This window comes from Ranitomeya imitator, chromosome 2 (genome assembly GCF_032444005.1).
Source record: "Ranitomeya imitator isolate aRanImi1 chromosome 2, aRanImi1.pri, whole genome shotgun sequence".
Taxonomy (NCBI): domain Eukaryota; kingdom Metazoa; phylum Chordata; class Amphibia; order Anura; family Dendrobatidae; genus Ranitomeya; species Ranitomeya imitator.
Genome location: NC_091283.1, coordinates 380,365,511 through 380,392,134, shown reverse-complemented (window position 1 = coordinate 380,392,134; position 26,624 = coordinate 380,365,511). Strand labels below are relative to the sequence as shown.

Sequence of the window (26,624 nt, the reverse complement as noted above, 5' to 3'; positions counted from 1 at the left end):
AAGGACGCTCTGGCCTCTAGGGAGATTCCTGCCACACTGGAGGAGTTAATAACAATCTCCACTCGAATTGACCTCCGTTTTAACGAGCGGAGGTTACAGCGAGCCCAGTGTAGGCAGAGGTTTCGGCTGGCTCCTACTTTCGCCAAACCTCTGGAATCTCCGGTCCTGGTTCCTGAGTCACATGAGGCCAGGGAAGTGTCACAAGTGGGACCTAAGTCCCGGACTGCTTGTGCACTCAGGGTCTGTCATGTTTGCCAGCAGTCTGGACATTTAGCCACCAGATGTCCTCAGCGGTCGAGGAAACGTCAGCGTCTAGTGGTCGTAGGTGGAGGTACACTAGACACGGCGACGTTTGCCTCTAAATTGTCCTTTAAGGGGACAATTACTTTAGGCTCATTCTCCCACTCGGTAGAGCTCTGCGTGGATTCTGGGGCGGAGGGCAATTTTATGTCTTCTGCCTTCGCCCAACGCCACGCAATACCTCTGGTTATGCTAGCTCAACCTGTAACGGTACGAGTGGTGAATGGGTCGACTCTGCCCTCACAGATAACTCACCAGACCATCCCTTTTACTCTGTCCATGTCGCCATCTCATCAGGAGATTATTTCTCTGCTCGTCATTCCAGAGGGAATTGATGAAGTCCTGTTGGGAATACCTTGGCTACGGTACCACTCTCCTCATATCGAGTGGTCCTCAGGCAGAATTCTGGGATGGGGTGAATCTTGTGGGGGTAGGTGTCAGAGGGAGTGCGTTCAGGTAGCTACAACTGAGGTACCCGCAGATCTTTCCTCTCTCCCCAAGCAGTATTGGTCGTATGCAGACGTATTCTCCAAAAAGGCGGCGGAGACCCTTCCGCCCCATCGCCCCTATGACTGTCCTATTGACCTCTTGCCTGGTGCTGAGCCTCCCCGGGGTCGAGTCTATCCGCTATCTCTCCCGGAGACGGAGGCAATGTCACAGTACATCCAGGAAAATCTGGCAAGAGGGTTCATCAGGAAGTCAGTGTCACCTGCTGGGGCAGGGTTCTTCTTCGTGCAGAAGAAGAGTGGGGAATTGCGTCCATGCATAGACTACAGGGGTCTTAACGCCATCACCGTTAAGAATAAATACCCTTTGCCTTTGATATCTGAACTGTTTGATAGGCTTCAGGGAGCAAGGGTATTTACTAAATTAGATCTGCGGGGTGCTTACAACCTGATTCGCATCCGTGAGGGGGACGAATGGAAGACGGCTTTTAACACCAGGGATGGGCACTATGAATATCTGGTGATGCCCTTTGGGCTCTGTAATGCCCCAGCCGTTTTCCAAGACTTTGTGAATGATATCTTCCGGGATATGCTTTCCACCTCGGTCGTAGTCTATCTGGATGATATTCTCATCTACTCTCCAGATATTGACTCCCACCGGAGAGATGTTTGCAAAGTCTTCGACCTCCTACGGGCAAACTCCCTCTATGCCAAGTTGGAGAAGTGTATGTTTGAGCAGGAGTCCTTACCTTTCTTAGGCTACATCATCTCAGCCCAGGGATTGGCTATGGATCCTGCCAAACTACAGGCTGTGATGGACTGGCAGGAACCCCATTCTCTTAAAGCGGTGCAGCGCTTTATGGGGTTCATCAATGATTATCGCCAGTTCATCCCGCATTTCTCAACTTTCGTAGCTCCCTTGGTTGCCCTCACCAAGAAGGGGGCGAATCCCAAATTGTGGTCTGAGGAGGTCTCCAAGGCCTTTATCTCTATAAAGTCACACTTCGCTAGCGCTCCCATTCTTCATCGCCCCGATGTTGATAAGCCATTTATCATGGAGGTGGATGCCTCTTCTGTTGGTGCTGGAGCAGTCCTCTTCCAAAAGGATGCTCAAGGTCGGAAGCATCCTTGCTTCTTTTTCTCCAAGACCTTCGCACCAGCAGAGAGGAATTATTCCATCGGGGACAGGGAGTTGCTAGCCATGAAGTTGGCTTTCTCGGAGTGGAGACATCTCTTGGAGGGAGCACGTTTTCCCTTCCAAGTATTCACAGATCACAAAAATTTGGTGTATCTGCAGACAGCTCAGCGGTTGAATTCTCGCCAGGCCAGATGGTCCTTGTTCTTCTCCCGGTTTCATTTCACCCTCCATTTCCTTTCTGGGGAGAAGAACATTCGGGCCGACGCTCTCTCTCGCTCCGTTGTGTCATCTGCGGAGGAGGAGCCTCGGCTTATTGTCCCCACCGAGAGTTTGAGAACCGTGGCCCCGGTTTCGCTGGAGTCTGTGCCCCCGGGCAAGACTTTTGTTCCATCTAGTTTGCGACCGGAGGTTCTCTCTTGGGCGCACTCGTCCAGGGTGGGTGGACATTTTGGTACTAAAAGGTCATCAGAGTTACTGGCGAGGACATACTGGTGGCCGCATATGGCTCGTGATGTCGCGGAGTACGTTCGGGCGTGTGTCTCTTGCGCCAGGAACAAGACTCCTCGGCAACGGCCAGCTGGTTTGCTTTATCCTCTGCCCGTGGCTGACAGGCCCTGGGAGATGGTCGGGATGGACTTTGTGGTTGGCTTACCCAAGTCTCGTAATTGCACCATTATCTGGGTGATCACCGATCATTTTTCCAAAATGGTGCATTTGGTGCCTCTTCCACGGCTACCATCTGCACGGGCGTTGGCTGTCTTGTTAGTGACCGGGGTCCCCAGTTTGCGTCTCGATTCTGGAGGGAGCTATGTCGTCTACTCAGTATTGAGTTAAATCTCTCTTCGGCATATCATCCCGAGACGAATGGGTTGGTAGAAAGGGCCAACCAGACCTTGGTCACATATCTGCGACATTTTGATTCTGCCAGACAGGATGACTGGGCATCCTTGCTACCGTGGGCAGAGTTTGCACTTAACAATGCCGTAGCCGACTCCACCGGTCAGACTCCATTCCTCTTAAATTACGGCCAGCATCCGCGTGTTCCTGTGCCCATGCCTGTGTCTTCCGCTGATCCCAGGGTGGCAGACTGGGCTGTGGAGGCACGGGACATTTGGGATCGCACGCAGGATGCCATTCGGGCCTCCAAGGAGAGAATGAGGTCCTCCGCCGATGTTCATCGGCGCCCCGCTCCGACTTTTGCCCCTGGCGACTTGGTGTGGCTCTCCGCCCGTAACATCAGGCTGCGAGTTGAGTCCACTAAGTTTGCTCCTCGCTATTTGGGTCCCTTCAAGGTTCTCGAACAGGTTAATCCTGTGGTCTACCGCCTGGCTCTTCCTCCACGCTTGGGTATCACCGACACCTTTCATGTGTCCCTCTTGAAACCCGTATACATGTCCCGGTTTTCTGAGTCATCTGCCGGGACATCGGGTTCGTCTACGGACGATTACGAGGTGAACGCTATTTTGGGGTGCAAGGTGGTACGCGGCAAAAAGTTTTATTTGGTGGATTGGAAGGGTTATGGTCCAGAGGACAGGTCTTGGGAGCCTGCTGAAAACATTTGGGCCCCACAGCTCATTGCTGCCTTCGAGCGTAGCGAGGCCCAAAGAGGGGGGGGCCCTAGGAGGGGGGGTAATGTTAGGAGTCGAGTTTCCTCTGCTGCACAGGGGGAATCTCAATCCGTCTCCGCTGCAGTCTCCCATTCTCCTCCAGCCGCAGTGGAGTCTGCTCAGCAGGGACGTCGCTCCCAGTGTCTTGCTCGCTCTCACTCTGTACAGAGAGTTACTGCTGCTTCTTCAGCTCCTGCCATTAAAGTCAGTGCTGGTCAGCGGCGAGCGGACTTCCCTGGGACTAAGTCCTTGTTTGCGCACACTGAGCATGCCCAGAGCAAGATCTCCCGTTGGAGATCGAGGGTCATGTGCTCTGGCTCTGCAGCGCATTCCATTGGTCCTCTTGGCAGGCCCTGGAAGGGCAAAGTTTCTGTGGCCACTTCCTGTCCTGCAATTATATAAACTGCGCATGACCGCACGGCCATGCGCTAGTGTACAATTGAATACGTGTGTTTGTTGTGAGTGCAAGTCGTTCATTAAATACCCCTACCTGTTGTGAATTCTGTGGCTGAGTTCACTTCTGTGGTCACAAGTGGTATTGCAGTCTCTGGGCTTCCTCCCTCAGGTGTTTTGGTGAGCTCGTTGGCTGCCTTGCTATTTAGCTCCACCTGAGTCTGTCTTCCTTGCTCCTTGTCAATGTTCCAGTGTTGGATCTGAGCTACTGCATCTTTCCTTGGGCCTGCTGCTCTGCTAGATAAGTTCTTCTAGTTTGTTTTCTGTTTTTTCTGTCCAGCTTGTTATTATCTTTTGCTGGAAGCTCTGAGAAGCAAAGGGGTGCACCGCCGTGCTGTTAGTTCGGCACGGTGGGTCTTTTTGCCCCTTTGCGTGGTTTTCGTTTTAGGGTTTTTTGTAGACTGCATAGTTCTCTTTGCTATCCTCGCTCTGTCTAGAATATCGGGCCTCACTTTGCTGAATCTATTTCATTCCTACGTTTGTCTTTTCATCTTGCTAACAGTCATTATATGTGGGGGGCTGCCTATTCCTTTGGGGTATTTCTCTGAGGTAAGTCAGGCTTGTATTTCTATCTTCAGGCTAGTCAGCTCCTCAGGCAGTGCCGAGTTGCATAGGTAGTGGATAGGCGCAATCCACTGCTGCTTCCAGTTGTGTGAGGATAGATCAGGTACTGCAGTCTACAGAGATTCCACGTCTCAGAGCTCGTCCTATTGTTTTGGGTTATTGCCAGATCTCTGTATGTGCGCTGATTACTGCACGCTGTGTTGCCTGATTGCCAGCCATAACAGTACAAGGAGCCTTTCAATGATTTCCAATAGAGGGAAAAAAGAAATCCTGACATCATTTTTTTTTCTTAGCTCTGTCTTCAGTCTTTTTTTTCCCCTAGACATTAGAGTGCTTCAGGACACAGCTGTGGACATGGATATTCAGGCTCTGTGCTCCTCAATGGATAATCTCGTTGTAAATGTACAAAAGATTCAAGATACTATTGATCAGAAATCGATGCTAGAACCAAGAATTCCGATTCCTGATTTGTTTTTTGGTGACAGAACTAAGTTCCTGAGCTTCAGAAATAATTGTAAGCTATTTTTGGCCTTGAAACCTCATTCTTCTGGTAATCCTATTCAACAGGTTTTGATTATTATTTCTTTTTTGCGCGGCGACCCACAGGACTGGGCGTTTTCTCTTGCACCAGGAGATTCTGCATTGAGTAATGTTGATGCATTTTTCCAGGCGCTGGGATTGCTTTACGATGAGCCTAATTCAGTGGATCAAGCTGAGAAAAATCTGCTGGCTTTATGCCAGGGTCAGGATGATGTAGAAGTATATTGTCAGAAATTTAGAAAATGGTCAGTACTCACTCTGTGGAATGAATCTGCACTAGCGGCTTTGTTCAGAAAGGGTCTCTCTGAAGCTCTTAAGGATGTAATGGTGGGATTTCCTATGCCTGCTGGTTTGAATGAGTCTATGTCCTTGGCCATTCAGATCGGTCGTCGCTTGCGCGAGCGTAAATCTGTGCACCATCTGGCGGTATTGTCTGAGAGTAAACCTGAGCCTATGCAGTGCGACAGGACTATGACTAAAGTAGAACGGCACGAACACAGACGTCTGAACAGACTGTGTTTCTATTGTGGTGATTCTACTCATGCTATTTCTAATTGTCCTAAACGCACTAGGCGGTTCGATAGCTCTGCCGTTATTGGTACTGTACAGTCCAAATTCCTTTTGTCCATTACCTTAATGTGCTCTTTGTCATCATATTCTGTCATGGCGTTTGTGGATTCAGGCGCTGCCCTGAATCTGATGGATTTGGATTATGCTAAACGTTGTGGATTTTTCTTGGAGCCTTTGCGGTGTCCTATTCCGTTGAGAGGAATTGATGCTACACCTCTGGCCAAGAATAAGCCTCAGTACTGGGCCCAGCTGACCATGTGCATGGCTCCTGCACATCAGGAAGTTATTCGCTTTTTGGTACTGCATAATTTGCATGATGTGGTCGTGTTGGGGTTGCCATGGCTGCAAACCCATAATCCAGTATTGGATTGGAACTCTATGTCGGTAACCAGCTGGGGTTGTCAGGGAGTACATGGTGATGTTCCATTTTTGTCTATTTCGTCATCCATTCCTTCTGACATCCCAGAGTTCTTGTCGGACTTTCAGGATGTATTTGAAGAGTCCAAGTCTGATGCCCTTCCTCCGCATAGGGATTGTGATTGTGCTATCGATTTGATTCCTGGTAGTAAATTCCCTAAGGGTCGTTTATTTAATTTGTCCGTGCCTGAACACACCGCTATGCGCAGTTATGTGAAGGAGTCCCTGGAGAAGGGACATATTCGCCCATCGTCGTCACCATTGGGAGCAGGGTTCTTTTTTGTAGCCAAGAAGGATGGTTCGCTAAGACCGTGTATTGATTACCGCCTTCTTAATAAGATCACTGTTAAGTTTCAGTATCCCTTGCCATTGATTTCTGACTTGTTTGCTCGGATTAAGGGGGCTAGTTGGTTTACTAAGATTGATCTTCGTGGTGCGTATAATCTGGTGAGAATCAGGCAGGGAGATGAGTGGAAGACGGCATTTAATACGCCCGAGGGTCATTTTGAGTATCTGGTGATGCCGTTCGGACTTGCCAATGCTCCATCTGTTTTTCAGTCTTTTATGCATGACATTTTCCGTGAGTATCTGGATAAATTCTTGATTGTTTACTTGGATGACATTTTGATCTTCTCAGATGATTGGGAGTCTCATGTGAAGCAAGTCAGAATGGTTTTCCAGGTACTGCGTGCTAATTCATTGTTCGTGAAGGGATCAAAGTGTCTCTTCGGTGTGCAGAAAGTTTCATTTTTGGGGTTCATCTTTTCCCCTTCTACTATCGAGATGGATCCGGTTAAGGTTCAGGCCATCCAGGATTGGACTCAGCCGACATCTCTAAAAAGTTTGCAGAAATTCCTGGGCTTTGCTAATTTTTATCGTCGCTTCATCTGTAATTTTTCTAGCATTGCCAGACCATTGACCGATTTGACCAAGAAGGGTGCTGATTTGGTTAATTGGTCTTCTGCTGCCGTGGAAGCTTTTCAGGAGTTGAAGCGTCGTTTTTGCTGTGCCCCTGTGTTGTGTCAACCTGATGTTTCTCTTCCGTTCCAGGTCGAGGTTGATGCTTCTGAGATTGGTGCAGGGGCGGTTTTGTCACAGAGAGGTTCTGGTTGCTCAGTGTTCAAACCATGTGCTTTCTTTTCCAGGAAATTTTCTGCTGCTGAGCGTAATTATGATGTGGGCAACCGAGAGTTGCTGGCCATGAAGTGGGCATTCGAGGAGTGGCGTCATTGGCTTGAGGGTGCTAAGCATCGCGTGGTGGTTTTGACTGATCATAAGAACCTTACTTATCTTGAGTCTGCCAAGCGCTTGAATCCTAGACAGGCCCGTTGGTCGTTGTTTTTTGCTCGTTTTGATTTTGTGATTTCATACCTTCCGGGCTCTAAAAATGTGAAGGCGGATGCTCTGTCTAGGAGTTTTGTGGCCGACTCTCCGGGGTTATCTGAGCCGGCGAGTATCCTCAAGGAAGGAGTCATTGTGTCTGCCATCTCCCCTGATTTGCGGAGAGTGTTGCAGAAATTTCAGGCTAATAAACCTGATCGTTGTCCGGCCGAGAAACTGTTCGTCCCTGATAGGTGGACTAGTAAAGTTATCTCTGAACTTCATTGTTCGGTGCTGGCCGGTCATCCAGGAATCTTTGGTACCAGGGAGTTGGTTGCTAGATCCTTCTGGTGGCCATCTCTGTCACGGGATGTGCGTGTTTTTGTGCAGTCCTGTGGAATTTGTGCTAGGGCTAAGCCCTGCTGTTCACGTGCCAGTGGGTTGCTTTTGCCCTTGCCGGTCCCGAAGAGGCCTTGGACACATATTTCGATGGATTTCATTTCTGACCTTCCCGTTTCTCAAAAGATGTCTGTCATTTGGGTGGTCTGTGATCGCTTTTCTAAAATGGTCCATCTGGTGCCCTTGGTTAAATTGCCTTCCTCCTCTGATTTGGTGCCTTTGTTCTTCCAGCATGTGGTTCGTTTACATGGCATTCCTGAGAATATTGTTTCTGACAGAGGTTCCCAGTTTGTCTCGAGGTTCTGGCGAGCCTTTTGTGGTAGGATGGGCATTGACCTATCTTTTTCCTCGGCCTTCCATCCTCAGACTAATGGCCAGACCGAACGAACCAATCAGACCTTGGAAACATATCTGAGATGTTTTGTTTCCGCTGACCAGGATGATTGGGTGTCATTTTTGCCGTTGGCTGAGTTCGCCCTTAATAATCGGGCCAGCTCGGCTACCTTGGTCTCTCCATTTTTCTGCAATTCTGGGTTCCATCCTCGTTTCTCTTCAGGACAGGTTGAGTCTTCGGACTGTCCTGGTGTGGATAATGTGGTGGACAGGTTGCAGCAGATCTGGACTCAGGTAGTGGACAATTTGACCTTGTCCCAGGAGAAGGCTCAGCTTTTCGCTAATCGCAGACGCCGTGTGGGACCCCGACTTCGTGTTGGGGATCTGGTTTGGTTATCTTCTCGTCATATACCTATGAAGGTCTCCTCTCCTAAATTTAAACCTCGTTTTATTGGTCCGTATAGGATTTCTGAGATTCTCAATCCGGTGTCTTTTCGTCTGACCCTCCCAGACTCCTTTTCCATACATAATGTATTCCATAGGTCGTTGTTGAGGAGATACGTGGCACCTATGGTTCCATCTGTGGAGCCTCCTGCCCCTGTTTTGGTGGAGGGGGAATTGGAGTATATTGTGGAGAAGATTTTGGATTCTCGTGTCTCTAGACGGAAACTCCAGTATCTGGTCAAATGGAAGGGTTATGCTCAGGAAGATAATTCCTGGGTTTTTGCCTCTGATGTCCATGCCCCAGATCTTGTTCGTGCCTTTCATGTGGCTCATCCTGGTCGGCCTGGGGGTTCTGGTGAGGGTTCGGTGACCCCTCCTCAAGGGGGGGGTACTGTTGTGAATTCTGTGGCTGAGTTCACTTCTGTGGTCACAAGTGGTATTGCAGTCTCTGGGCTTCCTCCCTCAGGTGTTTTGGTGAGCTCGTTGGCTGCCTTGCTATTTAGCTCCACCTGAGTCTGTCTTCCTTGCTCCTTGTCAATGTTCCAGTGTTGGATCTGAGCTACTGCATCTTTCCTTGGGCCTGCTGCTCTGCTAGATAAGTTCTTCTAGTTTGTTTTCTGTTTTTTCTGTCCAGCTTGTTATTATCTTTTGCTGGAAGCTCTGAGAAGCAAAGGGGTGCACCGCCGTGCTGTTAGTTCGGCACGGTGGGTCTTTTTGCCCCTTTGCGTGGTTTTCGTTTTAGGGTTTTTTGTAGACTGCATAGTTCTCTTTGCTATCCTCGCTCTGTCTAGAATATCGGGCCTCACTTTGCTGAATCTATTTCATTCCTACGTTTGTCTTTTCATCTTGCTAACAGTCATTATATGTGGGGGGCTGCCTATTCCTTTGGGGTATTTCTCTGAGGTAAGTCAGGCTTGTATTTCTATCTTCAGGCTAGTCAGCTCCTCAGGCAGTGCCGAGTTGCATAGGTAGTGGATAGGCGCAATCCACTGCTGCTTCCAGTTGTGTGAGGATAGATCAGGTACTGCAGTCTACAGAGATTCCACGTCTCAGAGCTCGTCCTATTGTTTTGGGTTATTGCCAGATCTCTGTATGTGCGCTGATTACTGCACGCTGTGTTGCCTGATTGCCAGCCATAACACCTACCCTATTGTATGACTGTTCGCGTATGGAGTATGGCTGCTATCTAGCGCCCGACAAATCACTCAACGTGTCACACACGTATCAGCGTCTATTGCTGTGACCGCCAGTGCGGCGCCACGCGCCAGTAGTGCGCTTCCTGACCCACGTCTGGGTGCTTAGTGGTGCCTGCCAGCACGGCACAGTTCGCACTTCGGTGCTCTAATTATAAGAGTTGCCTAACACACCCTGTTGCGGTGTTGTGTCAGCAAGTGGTCTAATCGGACTTCAATCCTAGTTGGGGTTAAGTTCGCTGACTGCTTGCTCGCCTTCTATGTGCGGTACCGCGATCCTGTGACGCAACAGGATCGCTTCCTTCTCGTTGGGTGAAGTTTAACCCACGCGAGTATACTTATGAGTATCGCCATATAGTCCATCATTACTCAGCAGCAGGTTCCATCTCTGCACGGTGGACCCCGGGCTACGAACGCACCGTACACTATCAGTCTTATTATTTGGTGCGTTCCGCTAGCCCTAACATTTATTATTTTTTTTATTTTGATCACTGAGATATAATCTATCTCAGTGATCAAAATGCACTTTGGAACGAATCTGCCGGCCGGCAGATTCGGCGGGCGCACTGCGCATGCGCCCGCCATTTTGGAAGATGGCGGCGCCCAGGGAGAAGACGGACGGGACCCCGGCTGGATCGGTAAGTATGATGGGGTGGGGGGGGACCACAGGGGGGGGATCGGAGCACGGGGGGGGGGGGGGAATCGGAGCACGGGAGGGGTGGAACGGAGCACGGGGGGGCGTGGAATGGAGCACGGGGGGGCTGGAATGGAGCACGGGGGGGTGGAACGGAGCACCGGGGGGGGTGGATCGGAATGCAGGGGGGGTGATTGGAGCATGGGGGGGTGATTGGAGCACGGGGGTGAGCGGACAAGAGCACGGGGGTAGCGGCGCACAGGACGGAGGGGAGCCGGAGCAGTGTACCGGCCAGATCGGGGGGTTGGGGGGGCGATGGGTGGGGTGGGGGCACATTAATATTTCCAGCCATGGCCGATGATATTTCAGCATCGGCCATGGCTGGATTGTAATATTTCACCCGTTATAATAGGTGAAATATTACAAATCGCTCTGATTGGCAGTTTCACTTTCAACAGCCAATCAGAGCGATCGTAGCCACGAGGGGGTGAAGCCACCCCCCCCTGGGCTAAACTACCACTCCCCCTGTCCCTGCAGATCGGGTGAAATGGGAGTTAACCCTTTCACCCGATCTGCAGGGACGCGATCTTTCCATGACGCCACATAGGCGTCATGGGTCGGATTGGCACCGACTTTCATGACGCCTACGTGGCGTCATGGGTCGGGAAGGGGTTAAAAGAAATTCTGAAGAATCACATATTTATACACAACACCGCACAGAGCTGTCATTATGGGAGAGTGATAAACAGTCGTGTCCATAAATATTGGAAAGTTCCTAGATTGGGGTTTGGTTCTGTGTTATGATGCCCCATAAGGTCCGAGTGCAAATTCCTTAATTGATGTAAAAAGACATAAATCCATGGGACACATTCATTCCTGCACCAAGTGTGTCAAAGGTTGTCATAAATTTATACTCCGAGATTCTCCTGTCTCTCTGAAATTTGAAGTTACCTTTCAATACAAGTAATTTCAGGTCCATGGTGCTATGATCAGGCATACAGAAATGTTTGGCCACCAGTAGATCCATTCATTTTTAAGTAAGGCTGAACTCTTAGGTTCCAGGCTGCAGCAGTGGAATCTCCTAGCAGGCAATGTTCGGATTTCTTTGTTCCGCAACTCTTAAAAAGATCTTGTCCAATACTTCTACATGGAGGACGATCTTGTGGCATGCAACAACATCAACAGTTTAGTTAGCGCTCTGAAACTAAGTAATAATCCAGAGGAATGGAGACTTTTCGTCAATTCATTCAAAACAAACCTAAAAGCCTTATGGCTGCATAATGGCAATGTGCTACCTTTAATTCCTTTTAGTTATGCAGTCCACATGAAAGAAACCCATTACAAAATGAAACAGCTGCTGAGGTTCCTGAACTATGACCAACTTTTGTGACCTTTCTGTGGTGACTTAAAAGTTGTTGCCCTCTTTGTCTCCAGGGTGGATGCACTGCTGCTTTCTGTGTACGACTAATCCGTGCTCCAAACAGGGTAAAACCAAGAACCACCAAAACAGAGAATGCACAATAAAAAGATATATCTTTATTTAGGAATAATATGACAATAGAAAAGCATACGATAAATGTGTACGTATCAAGATATGCATAAAAAATGGAAATTATTAAAAATACATTTTTGTATATAAAAAAGACCAGTTTGGCATGTGGCGGGCAAGGTAAAATTAACAAGATAGAATATATATATATATATATATATATATATATATATATATTTTATAACATTTCCCCAAAGAAGTATAAGTACCAAACATAAAGATTCATAAAACTAAATAATAAAGAAAAAAAATATTTTGCAATATTTATATAGTCACTCCAATGCACAAGCAATGCGAGAATTGGAAAAATGAGTCACACCAGTGTAGTACATAAAAAATGTAATAACATAATGCAATAAACATTTTTAATAAAAAATAAATACATAAGAAATCCTATATCACAAGGTGCATATGGGCTGAAAATTATATATCTATATATGTGTAAGTACACATATAGATCTAGGAGAAAATAATTATATACGCTGTGTACAACAGTGAACACTATATATAAAAGGCACAAATAATAAAGTGCAATTGCGTAAGATCAACAAGGTGCTATTCAATGTGCATTTTAAAGTAGCCTGTGCATGGTGCTCAAAAATCACCAAAGAGAAAAATGGGGGAATATAGCTTTTAAATGCCACCAGATCTTGAAACACACCCCGACGTGCATTTCGGAATGTGGATTCTTTTGTCAGGGGCTTTCTGTGTACGGGGGATAGTCATGCAAGAGAATATCACTATAATAAGAGACCTGCCTCTTCGACATTCACTTCAGCTAGGGAGGAAAAATGTCCAGCATCCAGCACTTGTTGACCCACATAAGATTTTGTTACCACCATTGCATATCAAGTTTTGCCTAGTGAAAAACTTTGTAAAGGCAATTGATAAGAATGCAAAGGCACTCAAGTATCCCATTGATATATTTCCAAGGTTGAATGAAACAAATATAAAGGAAGGAGTCTTTATTAGGCCTCAGATGTGTAAGCTTCTTAAAGATGAGAAGTTTCTCCATTTGTTGCAGGGCAAGGAAAAGCCTGCATGGGTAACATTTGTGGTAACTAATTTTTTTGGGGAAATTCAAGAGCGTATTGCTATGGAGAGTTGGTGTCAAATCTCAAAATATATAAGGGTCTTGGCTGTAAAATATCCTTAAAAATTCATTTCTTGCATTCGCCTCTAGTCATTTTTCCACCAAACTGCAGAGCAGTAATTGACGATTTCAGTGATAGATTTCACCTAATGTAATCCATCAATTCTTGCAGATTACTGTTGGACAATTGTAAGAGATTATCCAATGCAGTTGTACAAGAGACAAGCAAACAAGAGTTGTCACTGAATGAGGACCAAACTTTGTAGTGCAATTTCTGTAACTGTTTATACCGTATTTTGTGGTTATCTAAGACGCACTGGATTATAAGACGCACCTCAAATTTTGAGGAGAAAACTAGGAAAAACAACTTTTTTTAATAAAATGGTGGTGCTTCTTACAATCCAGGCATCTTATTGCTTACCGGGGGTGAAGGCTGCAGTGAAGCAGGGTCCCAGGGTTGCTGCTGGAGGAGGCAGGAGTGGGGCGATTCTGCGGACCGTAGACTGGGAGAAAGGGGTGTTCGGATGTGCGACGCTGCGGGTGTTCCATGGTGCAGGCCACAGTGGAGCAGGGTCCCAGGGTCGAAGCAGGAGGAGGCAAGAGTGATGCTGCTGGTGTTCGGTGATGCGGGGGCTCCACCAACATTTTGTGAAAGGCCAGAGCCCCCGCACTGTTCACTATGTCGTGCGCCCCAAGAAAATGGCTGCCAGGGCAGCGCATGTGCAGATGGAGATCTTGGCGCTGAGATCTCATCTCCCGAGATCTCCATCTACGCTGCATCGGCAGCCATTTTCCTGGAGACATAGCGTAGAAGCAGGCACGGATGGAGATCTCAGCTTTCCTCCATTTGCACCTGTGCCAAGTGAGAAGCCGGACCCTGGAAGAAGAATGGCGGCCACCATATGCCACCGCCGCAGGGCTACCGCTATCATAGAAACTACAGCCAACTAAGGGTATGTTTCCACGGTCAGTATTGTCAGAGCTTTGGACGCAACACATGTCTGCTCCGTCCAAAGTGATGCAGGCTTTTGTACGCACAGTGATTCTGCATGTGTTGATTGAACCATATGGAATCACCGCATCCTATACATTGTATGGGTGACTTTATCTTGCAGAGACGAAGCATCTCCGCAAGGTAAATAGACATGCTGCAGTCTGGAAAGATGTGCCGCATGCCGGGTATACAAGGAAGCCGGAGTGTCCCTGGATGCATAGTGTAGATGGGATTTCTTGAAATCTCATCCACTTTGCTGTAACATCTGTCCGGCAGCATTTACTGACCGTGGAAATTTACCCTACAAATTTTCATTGTCAGATTTGAATTCAGGAGGTCAAAATCATTGAGAAATGACTCATTTCATAACTGAAACTGACAAAATTTGGATAGTGTAATTGGCTCTGGAATCATTATTATTATTATTATTATACATTTTTATAGCGCCATTTATTCCATGGCGCTTTACATGTGAATACGGGGCAAATATAGACAAATACATTAAACATGAGCAGATAACAAGGCACACGAGTACATAAGGAGGGAGGACCCTGCCCGCGAGGGCTCACAGTCTGCAGGGGGTGGGTGAGGATACACTAGGAGAGGGAAGAGCTGGCTGTGCGGCTGTTCAGTAGGTTGAGGATCACTGCAGGCTGTAGGCTTGTCGGAAGAGATGAGTCTTCAGGTTCTTTTTGAAGGTTTCTATGGTAGGCGCAAGTCTGATGTGTTGGGGTAGAGAGTTCCAGAGTATGGGGGAAGCACGGGAGAAGTCTTGGATGCGGTTATGGGAAGAATCATGAGGCAGAAAGTAAGTCTAGCATGTTGTTTTTAACAGGGGATGGTGCTTGAAACAAAGTTCACCAAGGAGAAGCACACTTGTTTTTGTTGTAATCTCTAGAAAATTGATCTGATCAAATGACATTGGTTCAACTGCACGCGCATGCGCTAAAGCCACAACATTTAAAATATAATTCCTGAGTTTGAATTTATTTGGCCACTTCATGCTCCAGCTGAGAGAGCTTGATCCACCACAGGTTGCAGACTGCCCATCGTAGTCATACTGTCATGTAGATAAAGACAAAACACACGCCACTCAAGGATCCTGTGTGGTGCCCAAGTCAGGTTTCCAGCCCGTCAATCCAATAGTAATAAATCACTTGGCACTCAAATGGTTTCCTTCAGATGAAAAAGTGAACATCCCATTTATTTGTGCATCCAGTTCAAAGATTATTTAAACGTTTTCGGTCAAATCACAAGACCTTCATCAGAAATATCTGACTACGGGACTACTCCACACAGCGTGACGGACCGGACGTCTATGAGCGCCATATGCAGCAGCGGATACACGCCCTCCTTCTCCCTTCAGGATCTGTGAGACGTTCCAGGTGCGCTTTCCATCCCGGGTTGCCTAGGCTCATATACCCCATTGTCCTATGCTTCCAGTTTTGTTAAAGATATTTCTGATGAAGGTCTTGTGATTTGACCGAAAACGTTTAAATAATCTTTGAACTGGATGCACAAATAAATGGGATGTTCACTTTTTCATCTGAAAGAAACCATTTGAGTGCCAAGTGATTTATTACTATTACATACTGTCATGTAGTCACTTAGCATGGTTTTATTATGTTTACCAGCATGGTGCAGAAGACTGTGAAGAGCATGAATCTGCCTAATATAGTGTTTCCAAGAGATCCCTGGTATCCTCCCTTTAGCAGGAATTTGGACGTCACTGCAGGAAGTCCCCTGGTCACTCCGTTGATTAGTCATTGACTATCAATTATTGTATTGTGCAACACATACAGTAATACGGGCATCAGAATCATCTTGATCAGATTTATTCTCCCCACCACTGAAAGACACAGTCTACCCCACGCCCCTATTTTATTCCTAAATTTACCTAATAGTGGTATAAAATTCAGATCTACTTAGCTTGAGAGCGGAAGTGACACCCGAATACCCAAATATTTAAACTGTCGAACCACAGGCAGCCTACTTCCCTTCCCTGTTAGCAGGAGCTCATCTTCTTTACCATCTACTGCCAGAATATTGGATTTCTCCCAATTGATTACTAGGCCCGATAGATTACCGAACAACTGAAGGATGTTCATCACTCCCAACAATGACTCTCCAGAATCTTCCAAAAGAGCAGCATGTCATCCGCATAAAGAGCTATTTTCTCCTCTATCTTTCCATATCTGAACCCTTTGACCGAGGCTGCATTCCTAATTGTCTGCGCCAGGGGTTCCAAAGCCAGCGCAAAAAGTAGCGGCGACAGCGGACACCCCTGTCTGGTCCCTCTGTGAAGACTAAAGCTGTCAGACAATTGCCCATTAACCTTAATCCTAGCAGTCGGGAATGTATACAGTAACTGTACCCATGATATAAAAGTTGGCCCAAACCCAAAACTCATCAAGACTTCCCTAAGATAGCCCCATTCAACACTATCAAATGCTTTACTCGCATCCAGCGACACCACTACCCTACAACCCCTGTTGTCTGACGGTAGCTTCAGATTAAAAAATAGTCTACGCAGATTTATCGCTGTAGACTTGTTCGGCATAACGCCAGACTGATCAGGATAAACAAGTTCCAGAACCGCACTCGTTAATCGGTTAGCCAGGATCTTAGCAAGTACCTTAACGTCCACCGTAAGCAACGAGATGGGCCTATAGGATTCTGCCAGTTCTCAATCCTTACCCTCCTTTGGAATAACCACCACCACTGCCTCTCACATGGATATTGGTAATTTTCCTTCCCTTCCTTCAGTGCCTCCTCAAAGACTGCCTTCAATTTGGTCACTGTCACCCCCTTAAGTGCTTATAAATTTTGCCCGGAAGACCATCCGCCCCAGGGGCCCTGTTGTTCGATATTGACATGATAGCGGACTCAATCTCCTCTTCCGTTAAGGGCTCCTCCAACCTATTTCTATCACTATCCTTAATGCTAGGAAGTTTCGCCCTCCCAAGAAAACTCTTTATAGTTTCTGAAGAAGCCTCCAACCCAGATGTATACAACTGCTTATAGAACTCTCTGAATTTCCCTAAAATGCCTTCTGTAGTTCCCAACACTACCCCTTCCTCTGTCTTTAGTTTGTACACATATGAGGAGTCTCTCTGTGCCGCCGACACTGCCGAGAGTAAATGACCCACTCTTTCCCCATCCTCATAAAATTGTGTTTTCTGGAAAGCTCTCCTTTTCTCCGCAATTTTCAAATGTAACTTATTAACTACTTCCTGTGCTTTCATAAGCCTTTTTTTATTTTCCAGTGATGGGTCTGTCACCATGTCCATTTCTGCCTTCTCCAACGCCTCTATAACCACCCTATCTTTTGATCGAGTCTTGGACTTACACTTGGATATCTCACGAAAAAGAAGGCCCCTCAGAAAAGCTTTCATGGCATCCCAGACTACCCGTCTACTAGCACTAACTTCATTAAACTGCCAATACTCTTTCAATTCCCTCTCTATGACATCCATACTAATTTGTGCAAGCCATAATGGGTGCATCCACCCCCCCTCCCAGTCTTTCCTCCTACCCATTTAATAGACAGTTCTATGGGCTTATGATCGGGAGGTATTCCACCCCACAAGCCATCCGCATCATTAATTCATTGCCCAATGCCATATCTATTTCTATCACTATCCTTAATGCTAGGAAGTTTCGCCCTCCCAAGAAAACTCTTTATAGTTTCTGAAGAAGCCTCCAACCCAGATGTATACAACTGCTTATAGAACTCTCTGAATTTCCCTAAAATGCCTTCTGTAGTTCCCAACACTACCCCTTCCTCTGTCTTTAGTTTGTACACATATGAGGAGTCTCTCTGTGCCGCCGACACTGCCGAGAGTAAATGACCCACTCTTTCCCCATCCTCATAAAATTGTGTTTTCTGGAAAGCTCTCCTTTTCTCCGCAATTTTCAAATGTAACTTATTAACTACTTCTTGTGCTTTCATAAGCCTTTTTTGATTTTCCAGTGATGGGTCTGTCACCATGTCCATTTCTGCCTTCTCCAACGCCTCTATAACCACCCTATCTTTTGATCGAGTCTTGGACTTACACTTGGATATCTCACGAAAAAGAAGGCCCCTCAGAAAAGCTTTCATGGCATCCCAGACTACCCGTCTACTAGCACTAACTTCATTAAACTGCCAATACTCTTTCAATTCCCTCTCTATGACATCCATACTAATATGTGCAAGCCATAATGGGTGCATCCACCCCCCCTCCCAGTCTTTCCTCCTACCCATTTAATAGACAGTTCTATGGGCTTATGATCGGGAGGTATTCCACCCCACAAGCCATCCGCATCATTAATTCATTGCCCAATGCCATATCTATAATTGAAAGAGACCCATGAGTCGAAGAGTAACAGGAATAGCATACTTCATTGTCATTCCTCACTCTCCAGAGATCCACCATCCCCAGTCCTTTTATAAAATGCCCAAATGGCTACAATTTCTTTACACCTTTATCCATTCCCTTTTTTATGTCTGTCCCACCCTTCATCGATAACATTAAAATCCCCAATAAGCAGCAGTGGTAATCCCATTCCCCTCTTAAATAAATCAAATATTTCTTGAATCTTGTTTCTCGAGTACGGGGGCGGAATATACACAGCCGCTATACACATCGGTTGCCCATAAATTCTACAGATTATAAAGACATACTATCCCTCACTATCCACATGACTCTCAATTTCTTCAAATGGTGTAGATGCTCCTATAAGCAAAACAACCCCCCTAGCATATGAAGAGTATGTGGAGTGATATGCCCCCCTAATCCACCTCCTCTGCAACACCACCTTTTCCCTTAATAAATGCGTCTCCTGAAGGCATATCACATCCAGACCCCTCTTTCTAATTTGTTCCATAAGTGCTGTTCTTCGCTTTCCCTCAGACAGTCCTCTTATATTCCAACTAAGGATTTTAATTCTATCCCCCATCATTTGTACTCATATGTACAAATTTCTGACCCCATAAAATAAAACACTGTTTTTTGTGTTTCTTAGAACCAATTTTAAAACAACAAACCTCAAGTCCCCCCTCCCTCCTCCCTCCCCAGCATATATTATTACAATAACCCGAAACCATAACTTTGGTGTATTTCTCCTCTTCCATCGGAGGTTGGGTTAACCTGCTACAATCTACCATCTTAACTTTACCTCTAAAGTCACTATCTGACTTATCACACTCCCACAACCCCTCTGCATGTACATAACTACAATAATACAAATTCAACTTCAAATAGTCCCTCCGTAATCAGCATCACATATTAAAATAGGGATCAGCAGATTCTACAGAGCAGTAGTCTTTTAACTTTCTCCATTTCAACTTTTGCCATCTTCTATTTCAACTTTTGCCATCTTCTCACTTCTCTCTTTCCTTTTCCGCTTTATGTTTCTTAATATTTGAGTCTAGCCATTTAGCAGCCTCCTCCGGTGTTAGAAAAAAAATGAACCGCACTCAGGGCCACAACCCTGAGCTTTGCTGGGTATAATGTAGAATAGCTCAGTGCCAAGTCTCTCAGTCTCTTCTTTACTGCTCCATATCCCATCCTCTGCTTTTGCACCTCAGCCGAGTAGTCAGGGTAGATAGAGATCTTTTGGCCATTAATACATAAAACATCGGACTCTCTTGCATTCTTCAATATGATGTCTTTGTCTCTATAATTAAAGATTCTGGCAATAATAGCACGAGGGGGGAGATCCCGGTGGGAGGGCTTTCATGGGGACACGATTCTCCCTTTCCACCGCAAACAACCTAGTCCGATTATCAGCAACGATTTTATTTTGGAGCCATTCTTCAATAAACTTCGTAGGATCAGTCCCTTCAGCCTTATCAGGGAGGCCCACCAGTCTCACATTCCTCCTGGACCGACTTTCCAAATCATAATTTTTATCAGACAAGGCAGCACATTTCTGCAGGCACTGAGTGTGGGATTTCTGCACCTTAGCGAGTTGATCCTCCAGTATCAACTTTGTTCATAGCAGCCTTCATCATGGTCGCCTCTTTTATAACCCCATCAACTCTGTGTGTAAGAGCCGTTAGAGTAGTTTTGCAAAATTTGATTAGATCATAGATATCACGCAGTGTGGGCTCCCCTACTGCAGTATCTTCAATATTTTTTTGCTCCACACCCTCCTGCTCTTGGCATTCTTCCTCCCCCTCTGACCCCTCCCACACCACATCTTTCTCTGAGTCTCCTCTTGTCTCTCTCACAGTCTCTCCAAGTTTCTCACCTCGGCCACTTTCTTCTGAGCTCCCTCCACCCACGCATACTTCTCCAGTCTGGCTGACACCTCCAGCCTCCTTGCATAAGAGGCATTTGCGGCGTCTGCCCTCTGACTATCCTCCTTGCCGCCAGCGCCATCTTGAGCCTGGCTCCCCACTCCTTGCTTGGCATCCTGCTGCTGTTTCTGAACCATCTCTGCAGCTCCCAGCAGCGCTGCATGACGGGACCAGCCTGGTCAAAGATTAATTCAGGTCATACTCAGAAGTCAGGCAGGTGGATGTCTGAGCAGGAGCTGAGGCAAGAAACAGGTAAGATAGTGAAAATCAATTTCTTCCAGTGATACAAGGTATACTTTTCATGCCACTTGCCTAGTGAGCTAAAAATTCAATACTACAAATTGTATAGAGATTAGAAATGCTATAAAAATGTATAATAATAAGAATTTATATACTTTTAAGGAATGTTATTTCAAAATAATAAAACTGACTTTATTTTTGGCAGACGACTGTACCAGAAGCTCAGAGAAAAATGTGATATTTTCAGATTTTAAAGCAGATGAACATATTACATCTGATACATGTGAAGAGAATGCTATTGTCCCAAATATGCTTCAATCCATACACAGAAATGGTCTGTCATCTGATAATTTGGAACTTGTTCTTTCTCCTGATTCATCACAAATTGTTAAACAAAATGAAAATAACAGAACTTATTATGAACATCAAAGAGACCACACACAAAAAAAGCCATTTTCATGTTCAAATTGTGGGAAATGTTTTACAGATAAGTCAAATCTTGTTAGACATGAGAGAATTCACATAGGGGAGAAATTATTTTCTTGTCCAGAATGTGGGCAATGTTTTAACTATAAATCTGTTTTAGTTACACATCAGAGAATTCACACAGGGGAGAAGCCATTTTCATGTTCCCAATGTAGGAAATGTTTTTCAAACAAATCAAATCTTGTAACACATTTGAGAATTCACACAGGTGAGAAGCCATTTTCATGTTCTCAATGTGGAAAATGTTTTACAAACAAATCATATCTTTCTTCACATCAGAGAATTCACAGAGGTGATAAGCCATTTTCATGTTCAGAATGTGGGAAAAGTTTTAAAGATAAATCAAATCTTGCTGCACACCAGAGAGATCACACTGGGGAGAAGTTTTTTTCTTGTTCAGAATGTAGGAAAAGTTTTAATCGGAAGACAAAGCTTGTTATACATCTAAGAACGCACACAGGGGAGAAGCCATTTTTGTGTTCAGAATGTGGGAAATGTTTTATAGATAAATCAACTCTGGTAGGGCATCAGAGAATTCACACATGGGTGAAATTGTTTTCATGTTCAGAATGTGGGAAACGTTTTACAGATAAATCAGCTCTTGCTGGACATAAGAGAATTCACACTGGGGAGAAACCATTTTCATGTTTAGAATGTGGGAAATGTTTTACTAGCAAATCAAATTTTGTTGGACATCAGAGAATTCACACAGGAGTGAAGCCATTTTCATGTTCAGAATGCAGGAAATGTTTTACACGGAAATCTGCTCTTGTTAGACATCTGAGAAGTCACATACAGAAGTGATTTTCATGTTCAGAATGTGAGAAATGTTGTTCTTTGAAAACTGATCTTGCAAAACTTCAGAAAACTCATACAGGAGAGAAGCCATTTTCATGGCCATAATGTGGGAAATGTTAGAGTAATAAATCAAGACTTGTTAGTTGTTACACATCAGAAAATTCACATGGCGAGTAAATTCATGTTCAGAATGTGGGACATGTCACAGTGAGAACTCCAAATTTGTTACATGCAGTATGTACGAAGTCTGAGAATTTATACAGGGTAGAGACCAATTTCAGATTCAGAAAGTAGGAAATGTTTTATAGATAAATCAAATCCTGTTACATATACAAGTGAAATGCAAAACATTGTAAAGCACTAAATAATGATTTACAGTGGTGTTTCAGAGCTTGTGAACAATCACAAATTTTACATAATTTCTGCATACACCGTATGCACAATTATTAGACAATTTATATTTTTGATGATTAATTTTATTGTTAAACAACTACAGTGCTGTTGGTCAATCCAAAAGGTTAAAAAACCTGAAACCTGAATATTTAGGAAAGTAAAAGCGAGATTTTGTCTTTTTTAGGAAAATATTTGTGTGTACAATTATTATCCAAATATTAGTGTGCAGAAGTTTTATTCAACTGAAATCCAAATGTTCCAATTTAAAGATTTTATTTTAATTTATTAAAGTGAAAATAATAACCAAACAACTCAAAATGTTCAAAAATAATTTTTTACTTTTCCATAAATATTAATTTCAATAAATATCAGCAACCAATATTTCAACCCTTCTTTTCAATAATAGTCATAAGAAATCTTGCAAGCAGCACCCTCACTCCTCTTCGTATGTATTGAACTATGTGCTACCCTGTAAAGTCTTATCTTATTTGTAAAAGCACCCTCTAAATTGTAACGTGCTGTAAAATATGTTGGCGCTATAGAAATAAAAATTTCTATTAAATCATTATTATAAGCCTTCCATACACAAGGCATCTGTCAGTTTCTTAATCTGTAGACGATCAACTTATTGCAAAACTTATACTCACATATTACCAGCAAATACAGTCCGCATACCAAACCTAAATCAGGACTGGATTTCTTTTCATGTACATTCTCCAATGTTGTGTACATGATGCAATGTACAAGGTGCCCTGGAAGTATCTATATTGGGGAAACTATGCAAAAACTACAAACAAGGATGAATCTACACAGACACACAATCAGGAATGAAATGGACACGCCTGTGGGAAAACATTTCTCTGGGCCTGGACACTGTATGATGGATTTAAAAGTCTTAATCCTAAAAGGTCATTTTAAGGATGACCGAGAAAGAAAAATTTGGGAATTCAAACTGATAGAGATGTTCAATTCTTTGACACTAGGACTCAATTTAACACCTGGATTTATGACTCGCTACATGGATACAATTCACAACTCCACCAGAGGGACACGAGATAGCTAAGAAGAACATTGCCACTGCCTCTCCATTTGTAGGAAAATGCCTAATTTGATTTGGCTTATCTTTAGGAGGCATCACCCCTCGCAGCCTTATGAACAAATGTCCTGCTGTAATATCTCTTATATGTTGTGCCTTTTTCTTATTCATTTGTAATCCTGTCTGAAGTAGGAGTCTCTGTGCTCTGAAGGCTTGCAAACATCTATTTTTTTGTGGTTGGCCAATAAAAGTATCACTCCCAGAATACTTTTGTCATCATTGGGCCGAAAAGTATTCACATGCAGAAATTTGGAAAATTCAACCAAGTCTATATGCGATTACCAATAAACAATGCACGTATACATTAAGTACGTTACTGGAGAAAGCTATCTAGTAGAGCATTGTTTTTTTTTGGCTTTATGAATGACTTCAGTTTGCCATGACATACATATGAAGTGCAGGACTTATGAGAACAGGAAATCATCTTGCCTATTCTGCAAAAAAAAAAATTGATTTTTGCCTACATGAGTCTTTCATTTATTTTATTTATACACTAATGACATTGGAATTGGTCGTCCGCTGTTAGGGTATGTGCACACAGTTAGGAATTGGCAGCGCATTGGACGCTAAGCATGTTCGCTGCATCCAAAGCACAGCCAGCTATTGAACGCAGGTGAATCCGCATGTGATGACTGAACCAGGCGGATTCACCAAATCCAATGCATTGTATGGGTGAAATTTATCTTGGGGAGGCTCGCGTGTCCACAAGATAAATAGACATGCTGCGGTCGTAAAGTGAAAGCACAGCGGTGACGTCACCGCTGTGCTCTGCTTTCACTTTACGGCCGGCAGTCAGTGAGTGCGGGAAGCAGACGGCAAGAGACCTGACGGACACCGGAATGTAAGTATGTGCTGTTTGGTTTTTTTTACGCTGGTAACCAGGGTAAACATCGGGTTACTAAGCGCGGCCCTGCGCTTAGTAACCCGATGTTTACCCTGGTTACCAGCGAACGCATCGCTAGATCAGTGTCACACACACCGATCTAGCGATGACAGCGGGAGATCCAGCGACGAAAGAAAGTTCCAAACGATCTGCTACGACGTACGATTCGCAGCAGGATCCCTGATCGCTGCTTCGGGTCAGACACAGCGATATCGTATGGATATCGCTGGAACGTCACGAATCGTACCGTCGTAGAGATCGAAATGGCACTGTGTGACGGTACCCTAAGTCTCCTCTGTCTTCTTTTCTGCAAGCTAAACATTCCCAAATTCTGTAAACGTTCCTCATAGGACATGGTTTGCAGACCAGTAACCATTCTGGTCGCTCTTCTCTGAACTTGCTCCAGCTTTTTAGCTTTTTGATTTCTTTTTTTTTTTTTAAATGTGCCCAAAACTGCACACAGTATTCCAGATGAGGTCTCACCAAAGAGGAGTAGAGGGCAATAATGACTTTGCATCATCTAGACTGTATGCTTCTGTTAATACATCCCAGAATAGTATTTGCCTTTTAGCTGCTGCATCACACTGTTGACTCATATTCAGTCTGTGATCTATTAGTATGCCCAAGTCTTTTTCACATGTGCTGTTGCTTAGCCTTATTCCTCCCATTCTGTATATGCTTTTTTCATTTTTATTGCCCAGGTGTAGTACTTTGCATTTTCCCTGTTAAAAACCATTCTGTTAGTTGCTGCCCACTGCTCCAGTTTATTGATATATTTTTGAATCCTCTCTCTCTTTAGTATTAGCTATCCATCCTAGCCTTGTGTCATCAGCAAATTTAATCAATTTATCCTCAATTCCTTCATCTAAATCATTGATAAAGATGTTGAACAATACAGGGCCCAGGACAGAGCCCTGTCGTATCCCACTTGAGACATTCTTCCAACTGGATGTGCAGCCATTTATGACCACTCTTTGGGTCCGATCACTAAGCCAGTTATGAATCCACCTAACAGTTGCCTTGTCCATTCCATACTTAGTCATTTTTTCAATAAGGATTGTGTGAGATACTTTGTCAAATGCTTTGCTTAAGTCAATATATACTATACTGCATTTCCCTGATCAACCCAGTCAGTGATTCTGTCATAGAAGGAAATTAAGTTAGTCTGACATGACTTATTAGTCATGCTGACTCTGTTTAATCACTTTATTCTTATCCAGGTACTTATGTACATGTTGTTTAATAATTTGTTCAAAGATCTTTCCTGGTATAGATGTCAGACTCACCGGCCTATAGCTCCCTGGGTCCACCTTCTTCCCCTTTTTGAAGATGGGAACAACATTTACTCTTCTCCAGTCTTCTGGGACTTCTCGTGTTCTCCAAGAATTTTCAGAGATTATGGAGAGTGGTTCAAAAATTTCTTCTGCTCTCTCCCTCAGTACTCTATGGTGTAATTCATCTGAACCTGGAGACTTGAATTCATTTATGTTAGTTAAGTGTTTCCTCACTCTCTTTCTATTTATAGATATCCTGGATTCTTCTATTCCCTTAATAGGATAGTGAAAATCAGTGGATGTTACATTTCTTTTCTGAGAGAAAACAGATGCAAAATAGGAATGTAAAAGTTCGGCCTTCTCAACATGCTTTCTTACCATTTCATAATTTCCATTCTGTAAAAATCCTACAGCATCTTTTAATTTTCTTTCACTTTTGACATATCCCTCAAATCCTTTTTTATTGGTTTTGACATATCTTGCAAGCCTTAATTCATTGTCAGCTGACAGCATTATATTCTTCTTTAGATATGCCTCCCTCTTTCCATTTGATAAACGTTTCTTTCTTCCTTTTTAGCATGTGTTTAAGTTCTGTGTTCATCCATCCTGGTTTCCTTAAATGCTTCCTATTCTTCCCTCTTTTCGGAATTGTTAACGATTGTGCTTTGAGAATCTATTTTTTCAAGATTTCCCATCCTTTGTGGACATTTTTGTCCTTAAGGATATCCAGCCATTGGATCCCTCCGATTCTATTTCGGAGTCCCTTAAAATCTGCCTTTCTGAAATCTAACCTTGATGTCTGAGTCTTCACAGGTCTTCCCTCTCTAGTTATCCAAAATTCTAAAATAGCATGGTTGCTGGGTCCCAGCCACTCTTACCTCTCAACCATTTCGTCCCTGTTTATAAGGATTAGATCCAAGGTAGCAGATCCCCTTGTTTTCTCCCCTACCTTTTGGAAGATAAAATTGTCAGCAAGAGAGGATAAGAATTTGCTTGACCAGTTAGTTTTGCCTGAGAAAGATTCTCAACAAATATCTGCATAGTTGAAATCTCCCATGACAACTATGAAATGTTTTTTTGGAGAACTTGGCCATTTGATGCCACAGCTTGCACAGGCGACCTGTAGTAAATGCCTACAATGGTGTCCTTTCCATTGTTCTGTCCTTGTATTCTT

The 26,624-nt window shown here is 44.5% G+C and overlaps 1 protein-coding gene across 1 annotated transcript in view; it reads left to right on the top strand.

Annotated features, from left to right (window-relative positions):
• Positions 1-23,609, top strand: part of LOC138664046 (gastrula zinc finger protein XlCGF57.1-like) — a 40,199-nt gene extending 16,590 nt beyond the window's left edge. Inside the window, exon 7 of the mRNA XM_069750460.1 lies at positions 20,726-23,609. Coding sequence (XP_069606561.1) covers positions 20,726-21,810 — 1,085 coding nt within the window. The 3' untranslated portion in view covers positions 21,811-23,609. The remainder of the gene's footprint in view (positions 1-20,725) is intronic.
• The last annotated feature ends 3,015 nt before the right edge of the window (positions 23,610-26,624 follow it).